This window comes from Hypanus sabinus, chromosome 5 (genome assembly GCF_030144855.1).
Source record: "Hypanus sabinus isolate sHypSab1 chromosome 5, sHypSab1.hap1, whole genome shotgun sequence".
Taxonomy (NCBI): domain Eukaryota; kingdom Metazoa; phylum Chordata; class Chondrichthyes; order Myliobatiformes; family Dasyatidae; genus Hypanus; species Hypanus sabinus.
Window position 1 is genome coordinate 134605599 of NC_082710.1, and position 13010 is coordinate 134618608.

General features: G+C 40.9%; 1 protein-coding gene across 5 annotated transcripts in view; it reads right to left on the minus strand.

Moving 5' to 3' along the window:
• The window catches only part of pibf1 (progesterone immunomodulatory binding factor 1), a 200515-nt gene that overhangs the window by 108597 nt on the left and 78908 nt on the right, over window positions 1-13010 (minus strand). For all 5 annotated transcript variants that reach the window (XR_009512295.1, XM_059970447.1, XM_059970445.1 and 2 more), the window contains 2 exons: window positions 11775-11940; window positions 2198-2348 (listed from right to left, as the gene is read on the minus strand). Coding sequence is in view for 4 of the 5 variants with exons in the window: in XM_059970447.1 (XP_059826430.1) it covers window positions 2198-2348; window positions 11775-11940 (317 nt within the window). In the remaining variant the exon portion in view is untranslated. The remainder of the gene's footprint in view (window positions 1-2197; window positions 2349-11774; window positions 11941-13010) is intronic.

Sequence of the window (13010 nt, forward strand, 5' to 3'; positions counted from 1 at the left end):
TAAAACTGCAAAGGTAAAAGGACCCTGAAGGCCGTTATATACAGCCCTCCCAACGGTAGCTGGGACGTGGACCACAGATTACAACGGGAAGTAGAAAAGGTGTGTAAAAAGGGCAATGTCATGATAGTTATGGGAGATTTCAACAGGCAGGTCAATTGGAGAAATTTGTTGAATGCCTAGAAGATGGCTTTTTAGAGCAGTTTGTTGTTGAGCAGCTAGGGGATAAGCTATAATTTAGTAACAGCTTCAAAATTTTTGACCACCGCAATCTACGATAAAATCAGCAGATGTAAGCTAGCAATACCATCTCCTAATCACATACTTTCTTAACTTGATACACAAGCAGTCCCCTGGTTACGAACAAGTTCTGTTCCTGAGTCTGTCTTTAAGTCGGATTTGTACGCAAGTCGGAACAAGTACATCCAGTATCATTTAGCGTCAGTTAGTCAAACGTTTGTCTTAGTATATATTTTACCTTTCTATGCGTATAAAACACTTAAGAAACGTATGTATTCCAATAATTAAACCACTGTGTTGCTTAGTAATAACTGTAGCTTTCTTCGGGGCAGGGCCTTTCACATGCTCCATTATCCTCACTTTATCTTTTATCTTTTAAAATTGTTCCAATTGTTAACCGACTGTAGCCTAACTCTTTTCCAATGACCGATGGTGTTTCACCTCTTTCCAAATGCTTTATTATTTCCATTTTATTTTCAATCACGATCACTTCCCATCAACTGAACAGAAACACTGTGGGTGGCGGGTCCCAACCTCTGCCGACTCCCGAGGTCCGCACTGAATTCCCTGGGTCCTAAAGTCCCGGGTCCCGAGTCCTAAAGTCCACCACATTGAGACAGGTTAAATGGGACAAGTGGGGGCTGTGCTGGGTTTGGGTATTTGATCCTCCACAATATTCCGCGTGCGAATTTAAACTGGAGGTGGTAGTGTTTTTTTTACGAGGTCGAGTTGCGAGCTCGACATCAACCCAGCATGGATGGTACAGGAGTCACTGGATTGACATCAACCAGGCACGAGAGCGGTCTGTCACTGAATCAAACTCTAGAACCTTCGTTCTCGAGCCTGGCGCTGATCTCACTGTGCCAGCAACCGACCGGAACGGGGACGGGGGGGACGGACGTCTGGGTGAAGCTTACTAAGAAAAATTTAAGCCAAATACAAAGTTACACACTCAACACAGTGTCAATGGCAACGACTTAAAATGGCAGACGGCATCATGATCCAACGTAAAATGGTGGATGGTGTCGTGATTCAACTTAAAATGGCGGACTGCGGTCTCCTTCCTCAGTTCATAAGTACGAGTTGTCCTTAAGTCGGACATTCGCAACTCGGGGACTACCTGTATATAATTGCCATTTCTTCATTGTCACCGTGTAGAAGTTCTGGAATTCCTACCCAACAAAATAGTGGGACTATCTTTATTCATCATAGAAACAGCAGTTCAAGGCAGCTCACCATTTCTCCCTTACAGGAAACTAAGCGATGTTACTACAATGTAGAGGATGGCAAATGGCACAACAGGTACATGCCAGCTCCCAGGAGAGCAACTCCATCAATCTAATTTCTCTTCTTCTTTCCCTGTAACTTGTGAATTACAAACTTCCACATGTCCATAATATCCCCCCCCCCCTTAATTCTTTTAAACTCACTTGTTCAAAGAAATAATTTCCTTCCAGTATGCCTTTTGTCTATAGGATAAATCTGAAGCACTGGCTGACATTGGAGAATGTACAAATACCACCACTTGAGGATTTTTACCTGTGTTCCTGGACCTACAAGGAGCAAGTCCTAAATACTGTGCAGAGGTGCCAAGAATAGCAAAGTTTCAATGCTGCCAGGGCCAGCCAATTAAAAGTAGTTATAGGACATTCTACCAATTAACTTTCAAAAAGATTAACACGAGTTAAGTGAAGAGCAGTGAGTGTTGGTATACTGCATGAGCACAGTCTTTGATTAATGAACACCAGCACCATATTCTAGTCTCTCCATTAAACTCTACTGGATTCTGCCTGTATCGATGGGTGTATTAATGGTCTATCTTTGATGATTAAAAATATAAAAGAGCACATGCTCTATGTGGTTGGTGCAGCTGACTATAAGAATGTTTGTAAATAAATCCTTCACAATTTTGTCAGATAACAGTGAGAAGAGATCAGGCTAAATCTCAAATGTGGCTTACTTTCAGCTGATTGCATTATAACACCATCCAGCTCCTGTTCCAGTTTCTCATAAGTCTCCAGTCGAGCTTGAAGCTCGGAGTTTTGAGTCTGAAGCTCAGTGGTATGCTTGTCTGCTGATGCTTGCAGTTTGTAAAATTCTTTTGTTAAAACCTGTCAAGGCAACGGCACAAAGTACAACCATTAACAGTAAACCCCCTATTACATACTAACTTTATAAAGTAAAACACATAGTGCTGCATATCCATAGTTACACATGAAGAATCATGAACAATTGCAAATAACTGGTCATTGTCTGGAAGACAGATGAGTAATTAGATACAGGATGGAAAAGTAGGGTACAAGAAAGGACAAGGAGAGAAATGGAATGTTAAGAATCATGACAGAATTAACAAGGAAGATTAAGTAAAGAAAGTGAGGAATAGAGTGCATGGCATGGGATGCACAGATGGAAAGATGATTTGATGAGACAGAGGAAGTGAAGAGAAGTAAGAGGAGAAAAACAGCCATCAGTACGCTTCTCAAGATGTAGGAGCAATAAGGAGTGATGACCATGAATGCGAGGAACAGTCATAAAATCTCTTTACTTTTACAGCGTACTTTAGAAAGGAATGTATTGTTATCAACTAGCTTAATGTAATTTGACTTTTAATTGATTTGTGAAATGACTCCAGTTTAAGATGGCACTGCTGAGGACAAGTGACAGCTTACTGGTGGTTCCTAAAGCAAGAAATACAAATATTTTATATAAAAACACTTGTTCTGTAAAAAAGAAAATATGGTAAATGATCACCAAAAAGAAATGAAGAGGGGCGAAGACAAGGCTGACTCGATGGTTGAGGCGTGTGGGTGCGATGCAAAGTTGGAGGAGAAGTTGTCAGAGCAAAGTCAAGGCTTGGTTGAGATGAAGTTGAGGTGTGTGAAACAGAGAAGAGTTGGAGAAGAGGAGTTTCAGAGCCCATCTATCTAAACTGAGAACGAGGTCCAACTAATCCAAGTGCTGGACCAACTTGGAAAGACCGGGTATGGGCCAAAACTTGGTAGCGGGGTCCAGATCCTGAATGTATCTATGTGACAGGGCCTGGGTTCTCGTGAGATGAACAACCTGATGTCTGGATGTTTTAAACGCTGGGCTGGATGGATTGAAAGGGCTGGGTGTCAGGACTGGAGGCAAGCGTTGGGCCAGCTCTGCTCGCTGCTTCACAGTGTTTACTCCACTCTTTGCTGCACAGAATCTGAGGCTGTGAACTTGCTCCGGGCTCTACGACAGTTTGCTCAGTTGTGCGATGACCTGATGCTGAGGCTGTGGGCCTGCTCTGGACTTTGTGTCTATGGACTCACTTTCATTCTGAATGCTGTTTGCTTGCTTTATTGTTTGCATGATTTTTTTTCCCTCCCTCTCTCCGCATTGTGTATTTGTTGGTTTGTTTAACATGGGTTCTTTTGGATTTCTTGCTTTGAGACTGCTTGTAAGGAGACAAATCTCAAGTATGTATATATGCATACTTATTTTGAACTTTGACTCAACAGAGCAGTCAATCCAAACAGTCATTATCAAGAGACTATAAATGTTAGTCTTATCAGCAATGCTATGTGAATGAATTATAATAAACATATAGAGGTAGAGGATTGGGACAGACTACAAGACTAGCTCAGTGTAGAGAAGCAAACAAAATGTTGACTTCTTTCTACCTGGAACAATGGATTCCTGTAGTATCCTGTTACCCAAGGAATAATAAATACTCAGCTACTCTTTGGGAGTGTGGGTGTGTTCAGGTAATGTGCATCTTCTTATGCTTTCTTAAAATTAAGGGATTTCCCAACTGTTGAAAAAAGCTGAGTACTACCTGCTCCCTTTTCACTCAAAGCAGTGATTGCTAAAATCTGATCCAGAATGTTGCATATACTGAGGTTTTAGAAGGCACTGGTCAGACCACACTAGCAGTATGTGAGCAGTTTTGAGGCCAATATCTACGAAAGGATGCTGTGGCATTGGAAAAGGTCCAGAGGAGGTTTACGAGAATGATCCCAGGAATGAAAGGGTTATTGTGTGATGAACGTTTGATGGCTCTGGACCTGCACTCACTGAAGTCTAGAAGAAAGAGGGCAGATCTCACTGAAGCCTACTGAATATTGAAAGGCCCAGATCAATTGGATGTGGAGAGGATGTTTCCTACAGTGGGGGAGTTTAGTACCAGAGGGCACAGCCTCAAAATAGAAAAATGTCCCTCCAGAACAGAGGAAGTATTTGTTCAGCCAGAGGGTGGTGAATCTGTGGAATTCATTGCCACAGACAGCTGTGGAGGCCAAGTCACTGGGTATATTTAAAGTGAAGGTTGATATGTTTTCTGGTTTAAAACGGTGCTGGTGAAGCACAGCGACAACTTACTGGCAGCAACAACATCTATTAATTTCTTTATTAATCACACTTTTTCCTCAAAGACAATCACTGCAATTAATAGCTTGTAACTTCCCTTGTGGAGTCAAGCTTTGAAACTGCCCTGTATGACTTGGTATTTTTGTAGTGTGAGCTGAAGTCTCAAAGGCACAGGATGGTTGCAGCATGACAGATCTGGGCCGAATTGAGGTGGTGGGATCTAGGCCCAAGAGCAGAAATGAGCCAATGTTTGGCTGCTGGAACAGACTTGGGGGCAATTCAAAGTGGCAGAACTGAGGCAGCGGGGCTCAGGCCCTGAGCGTGAGAAATAAGTGGAGGTTTGACCGATTTAAACGTTGGGCCAAATAACAAAGCAACAGCATCCGGGTCCAAGAGCAAAAATCAATTAGTTGTTTTGCTGACTCAGGCACCAGGCCAAAATAAAAAGATCAGGAGTGTTGGGGCCAGAGGTGAGGGATGGGCCAGTGTTTAGCTCGCTGCTCTGTGAGGTTTACAGGTCTCTGCGCTGAACTGAGGTTGTGGCATGAAACTAATGGGTTCTTGAATCGGCTGCAGTGATGACTGCCTTCATGGCTGTGGATTCACTTTTGTGAATTTCAATTCTGAATGTTATTTGCTTAATTTTATTGTCGGCAAGATTTGTTTTTTTTCCCTGCACATTGGATCTCTGACGGTCTTTTTTTTTAAAAATGGGTTCTTTTGGGTTTCTTTGGTTTTTGACTGCCTGTCTGTGATTGAAATAGGAAGGATTAATTATGTATGGAGACTCAACATTATCATCTTATGTGCTGTGTCAAGATGTAGGCGATCATGGTCTCCTAACCATAACTGTTCTTGGTAAATCTTTCTACAGAAGTGCTTTGTCATAGGCCTTCTTCTGGGCAGTATCTTTACAAGACGAGTGATTCCCCAGCCAATATTCAATACTTTTCAGATTGTCTGCCTGGTATCAGTGGTTTCATAACCAGGACTTGTGATATGCACCAGCTGCTCATACGACATCCACCACCTGCTGCCATGGCTTCAAGTGATGCTGACTGGGGGGCTAAGCTGATACTACAATTGGCCAAGGGTGATCTGCAAGCTGGCAGAGGAAAGGAGCACCTTTTTGGTAGACATGTATCTGCAGTCGCTACCCTTGGAGACCAAGTACATGAAGAACTTCAAAAACAAGAGAAAATCTGCAGATGCTGGAAATCCAAGCAAAACACACAAAATACTGGAGGAGCTCTGCAGGCCAGGCAGCGTCTATGGAACACTTGGTCCTTACACTGAGAAAAAAGTGGGCAGGAGAATCAACCAGCTTTTTCATTTTGATCACTATCTAGCAGAAGGTAGGTTTGCATCATCATTGAAAATAATTTGGCAATAATTAATTAAGCAATGCATTTGAAACTATAAACTTTAACTAACTTATTGACAGAATTCAAAACTGCATTATAATAAGATGAAGTAAATACCTTCCCTGTATTAAAAGGCCACTCATTGACTGTCAAGGGATCCCAAACTGACTCAACAAGTCTCAAGTAAACCATAGGTTTTAATGATTGCTTTGGCCTTCATTATTAAGCCTAATGCTTTTTCCAAAATAAAAATGCAGTTCCCACATTTTTTTATTTAAAGGGCAAGTTTTATTCGTTATTTTTAAACAAAACAGTAATTTCATAGCATGTGTATTCCAAAAAAAAAACTTTTTAATTATTTCTGGAAAGCACTGTTTGTACTCATTAGATTAACATCAAAAGCTGACCTAAAGTATATTCTTTTTCTTTTTAATTTTAGTAGTCAAGGTAACAGTCTATAATCAGGCTTCTGATGTATTAAAAATTGGAATAACATTTTTTCTTTTGCAGACTTCTGGTGCCACAGTTCTGTCTAATGAGCTGAAACAACTTTCAGAATTATCAGCTTTTTACTCCAATCTGGTCAAGCTGTTTTATAACTATTCAAGCACATCATATTTTAATGGCTGGTGCAGATAGATATTTTTCCCACAACTACAAGTTATTCTAAATTATCTCTAAGGTTCTAGGTTGTCTCTGAGGTTCACTGACAACTGAAACCTCAAACTCCCTGCTGCTAATCCTATTGAATCTAATACATGGTAATCACAGTCTTACCTCTACTTGTATTGATGATATTCCACTAACAGAAGCTTAACTCCTCCCTGACTTTCCCTCCCTCCAGCTGGTGAAGTCACTTATTATTGGATCTTGTTAAACCAAATTAATTGTTTCAGTAATGCATGAACATCCTGAACAGTAAAGATCTCCACTAGTTCCTTATACCTTTTCTTCTTCCTTCTGTTCCTACCTTCCATCACTAAGCAAATAGACCAGTTGAATGGGAATGGGAAAAGATGTTTTTCAAAAGATATAAACTAGAAATCTTAGCAGATTCCTCCTCCTCCAGACCTTTATCTCTTTCACCAATCAACTTCCCAGCTCTTTACTTCACAACCCTCCCCCTCACCGGGTTTCACCTATCACCCACCACATTGTACTTCTTTCTCCCCTCCCCCCACCTTCTTACCCTGACTTCTCTCCTTTTTTTCCAGTCCTGATGAAGGCTCTTGGCCCAAAATATCAACTGGTTATTCCTCTCTATAGAGCCTGCTTGGACTGCTGAGTTCCTCCAGCACTTTACGTGTGTTGCCTTGGATCTCCAGCAGGTGCAGATTTTCCCCTGTTATAAACTGGAAATATATTGGGGTAAACTAATCAATAAGACTCAGAAAATCAGTACTGAAGCATAGTGGTTAGCACAATGCTTTAGAGTTCAGGTGACCCAGCTTCAATCCCCACCACTGTCTGTAAGGAGTTTGTACGCTCTCCTTGTAACCATGTGGGTTTCCTCCGGGTCCTTCAGTTTCCTCCCACAGTCCAAAGACGTACCAGTTGGTTGGTTAATTGGTCATTGTAAATTGTCCTGTGATTAGGCTAGGGTTAAATCAGGGCAGTGGTGGCAGGCATGCCTCAAAGTGCCGGAAAGGCCTATTCCATGCCATTTCTCAATGAAGAAAAACTTTGACAAATGAAGACATCCACTTCAACAGTGATTATTTCATGTTGAGCTCATGTTCTGAGACTGCAAAAGTGCAATTATGCAATTTATAGAGCTAACTATTTTGCCATGAGATGTACATTCAGTGAGCACTTTAGTAGCTGCACCTATTCACCTTCTTGTTAATGTAGATATCTGATCAGCCAATCAAGTGGCAGCAACTCAATCCATAAAACCATGTAGAGCTGGTCAAGGAATTCAGCTGTTATTCAGACCAAACATCAGAATGGGGAAGAAACGTAATCCATGAACACCTAATGATCAATTGCCATCCATTCTATTTACCTAGAGAGTTCTCATCCGTGATCCTCACAGCAGTTTACATATTACCAGCGGCAGACTATAATCAAGTGCCTGAGATATTGCACACCACTTCCAAATGAGAAACGGGCCACCCTGACCCACTTCAAATCGTAATTGGGGACATCAACCAGGCTTGTTTAAAGAAATCTCTACCCAATTATCATCACCATGTAACCTGTAGCACCAGAGGACACAACACACTAGACGGTGTTGTACCAAGATAAGGAACGTTTCCAAGCCCAGACCACATTTCAGAGAGTTTGATCACTTGGCTGTCCTTCTTCTACCTGCATAGAGACAAAGCTCCAGAGATTAGGACAACGAAAAGGTGGTCACAGGAGGCAAAGCAGCAGTTACGAGATTGCTTCAAGTCAGTGGACTGGGCCATGTTTGAGGACTCATTTAAGGATCTGAATGAATACACCATAGTTGTCATGGACTTCATAAAAACAGTTGCAGACACATGTGCCCCCACAAAATCATTCAGAATCTTCCCTAACCAGAAGCTCTTGATGAACTATGAGATCCGTAATCTGCTGAGAGCCAGATCAGAGGTATTCAAGTCTGGTGACCAACAAAGTTACAGCAGGTCCAGGTACTCTGGAAAGCCATCTAATGGGTGAAGAGGCAATTCCCAACTAAACTTGAATCAATGAAGGGTGCTCAACAGACAGTCTAATGTACCCATCTGCTTCAAGCAGGCTTCACATACCAGTGCCTAAGATGTGGTAACCTGTCTCAATGACTATCGTCTGGTAGCACTTACATCTACAGTGATAAAGTGTTTTGAGTGGATGGTGATGAAACATATCACACCTTTCTGGTTTAAAATGGCACTGGTGAAGCTGAGCGACTGCATACTGGTGGCAAATAAAACAAAGAAAACAACCAAACACTTCATTAATGACACTTTTTCTGCTAAACGATCACTGCAACCTGTAATTTCCCTGTTGAAGTTGAACTACCTGTACAACCTGGTATTTTGCAGTGGGAACTGAAGTCTCGAAGGTGCAGCTTGGCTGTGGAGTGGTGTATACCGGCTGAATCAAGGCGGTGGGGTCTGGGCCAGACAATAGGGAATAAGCCAATGTTTGGCCATTCCTGGAGCAAACTTGGAGGCAACTTGATTCGGCAGTAATGAGGCGAGGCGAGGCGAGCAGAGGTCCTGGAGCATGGAAAGACCCAAGGTTTGATTGAATTAAGCTGCAAGCTGAATTGGAAAAGCTGGGTACCTACTAAATTGAGGTGGTGGGGCACTGGTCCCAGAGCATATCGAAGAGGCAGGGTCCAGGTCTGAGAGCAAGGTCTAAATGATATTAGCGCTGGGCCAGACTGAAAGGGGCAGGGTGTTGGGGCTGGAGGCAGGGCACTGGCTGGTTCAAATCACTGCTCCATGAGGTTTATTCATCTTTGCACTGAACTTCAACCGTTACTCAACAAGGTTTACTCATGTCTGCACCAAACTGTTTCTGTCACCTGCAACTAACAGGGTGAATGCATTTAGTTCTGAATGCCATTTGCTTATTTTTATTCTTTGGACATTGTTCTTCCCTCTGCACGTTTGGTGGTCTTCTTCTGTTTTAATGAGTTCCATTGGGTTTTTTTGTTTTGTAGTTGCCTGTAAGAAGACAAATCTCAAGATTATATAAAATGGACTTCAGGAAGGGCAAGACTTGGGAACACATACCAGTCCTCAGAGGGATCAGAAGTGGAAAGAGTGAGCAATTTCAAGTTCCTTTATGTCAGTATCTGTGAGGATCTAACATGGACCCAACATATTAATGCAGCTACAAGAAGGCATGATAGTGTCAATATTTTATTTGCAGTGTGAGGGGATTTGGTATGTCACCTAAAACACGCGCAAATTTTTATACATGTACTCTGGAGAGCATTCTAACTGGTTGCATTGCTGTCTGGTATGGGGGTGGGGGGACTACTGCACAGGTTTAAAGTAAGCTGCAGAGATTTGTCAACTTAGATTCATTGACCTGAACATCTTCAAATTGTAGGTGGGCTCTCAGTTGAAGAAGTTCCTCAAAATTTCAAGACACCACTAGAGAAATAGGGTTCTGTAGGAAAATGTGCAGAGACAGAGGTAATAAGGGTGGGGGGGGGGGGGGGGGGCGGGTCCTACTCAATTTCCCTAAAAATCATTAAGCACATGAGATATATATATAACACAGCTCTCTGAAAGTAGAAGAAATTAAATTTCTGCTTTGTCCCTTGCAGGGAACTTCACACTGCTAGTCATGCTATACCTATGCTTACACGCTACATCAAATCTCAGTTGTGCTATCATTTAAAAGGGCAAGGTACCCACTCTAATTTTGGGCGGGGCTTTGTACTTCCAAATGTTTAAAAATGCCTTAAAATGTTGGAAATGCTCAGCAGACCCAGGAGCTACCTGTAGAGTGAGAAACACATTTAATGTTTCACAAGGATGTCCTTTCATGAGAAATAATTTTATTAGATTCAGTTTGTTTCTTTTTAAAGCTTGAAGATTCAAGATTCAAGATTCAAAGTATATTTACTATCGAAGTGTGTGTGATTGTTATATGGTATGCAGTATACAACTATCAGATATGTCTTCCCACAGACAGCCACAAGACAAGGAAAATCGTGGAACCTGTTCAAAAAAAAATCACCTCCCCCCCAGCAACACTTTAAAAAAGACAAATGAAAAACACAAAATAGAAAGAGTCCAGGCATATTCAGTTCAGGTGAAACTAGCACCGCGTTGTTTGTTATCTGTAAGTCGCCCCAATCAAAAGCACCTAAAATAGCAACAAAAAAAAGAGCAACCTGAAACCAAAAACACTTGAACTAAAGTCCAATCCACAAATCATGTCAACTAAACATTACTAAAACCCTAGACTCCAGCACAATCCCTCAGCAACATTGAGCAAGAGGCAGAGAGAGATCATCACACACAGGTAACTTCCTCTGCTGCAGTGAGTGAGAGGCTGGTAGAAGGCACTGAACACCCACTCGTCTTAGTGATTTCAATCTTCCTTGATGCTTTAATCAATGAGAAATGGAATCGATCATCATGGGTTCACACCCTATCTCCTGGCTTCTTGGCCTTGAGGCTGCACACTTTGCTTGAAGTCTCACTGAACACGGTCAGAGACAGCAAAGCCCCAGATTACTCAATCGACCCGAAAGCAGACCATCAAAATGTAGATCACAGGCTCTAACAGTAGCAAAGCCACATTCGAAAGAAAAAGACATAGAAGTAGTAGTTTTGTGAACTGTTTGGAGGATGTCACCCTTGATCGTTTTGTTTGCTGGTACTATCCTCTTTTTGAATGCGAAAAGACTACCAGAATTATATTGAACATCAACTCTATTTCTCATATCTGCTTGATCTGCTGAGATTTCAAGCACTTGCTATTTTATTTTCCTTTCCAGTTCCTTTTGCAACAGTAACATTAACATTGGTGTAGAGATACTTGGCTCATGTTGCCATCACGATGCAGTAAAGTCAGATATATTTCAATATGGCCACAAGTCTACTGTTTGCAATGATTTTAGGTTTGGAAAAGTATGGTTATAAGAGGTACCTGCTTCTTTCAGAATTCTGGGATATGTGCAAAGCAGCAGGCAGTTAAAAGCATATTCCGGCCTTCATTCTTACCTGAATTCACTTAAGCTTAAGTATTTCAGTACCATTTTTCAAGGCAGTTAGGTTAAATGGTTAATTTAGTGTGGTGTTAATAACATATGGTGTGTATAACATAGTTTGCTCATTCACCTTGAAATTACTTGAGTAAATCTACTACTTAGCTGCTGTGAAGTAAAATCAATTATTTTACCTCAAGTTTCTTCTGGTATTTATCACATTCCATCTGGCACTGCTTGAAATTCTTGGCTGTTTCCTCTTGTACCAACTGAGCTCGCTCTGCTTCAAACATTTTTATCTTTGTCTGATTCATGAATTCAGAGACACGGCTATCTGTGTTGACCTGCAGTTGCCTAAACCTAGAAGGTAAAAGAGGGAGGAAAAAGTGTAATCTTTTCCTTAGTCATTTTACAAGAAACTAAATGATACTTACATTTCTTGAGGAATATCTAATAGAAACATTATTCATCAAGCCTTGCCGCCTACTGGGTTAGTTGTTGAAGTGAACATGCTTTGACAATGCATCGCACTGACAAGAATTTTCCTGGATCAATGTGTTTCTTTTCCCAAGCTTTAACAGTAGAACCACTAATTTGGTACTTATTGTCCAGGGTTCATGGTTAAAAAGAATAATCTTTGTTAGCTCTGCAGCTATATCTCAATGATCATTAACCAGAAAGCATTGAGTAGTCGTGTTAAATGTGGATAAATAACATCAGGGTAGGCTGAATTTGCATCAGATGATCAGCTTCTGAACAATTATGACTTGGACCGGTACATAACGATTGCATATTTATTTGAGATATTCCCCTTTTAGTATATAAGAACTAAAGATTTGAAGGAGGCCATACTTATGAGCCATTTATAACAGACCATTTTAATGGACAGAAAATTGAGGAAAAAGAACTGAATAAAAACTTCAATCATGAATTCATAAAACTAGTAAATGTGAATATTTTATAATGTATTTTCACGTTACTGAGTCAAAATCTTGGAACACCTTGCCTAATAATATTTTAGGTACCCTCACACCTCAAGGACTGCAGTGGTTCAAATAGGCAGCTCAGTACGACCTTCCCAAGAACAATTAGGAATGAGCAATTTAATGCTGGCTCAGCCTGTGAAGTCCACATTCCTTGAATGAATATATATATATATGTAAAATAAGATAATTAGGTTTTTCATTGCAACAGACCAATTACAGAGCAAAATGCTACAGTAACTGAGATTTTACAGAAATACTAAAATTTGAAAAGTGATAATTTGTGTTAAATGATCAATTTCTTTCAGAACTCATCAAGGCTCTTCACACAGTGTGAACTGCATGGAATAGCTTTGAAAAGTGAGATTATATATGAACAGCAACATTTAAGTGCATTCAATTATTCACAAATCCTTCAAAGGTTTTACAGATTGCCCCTGAATATAT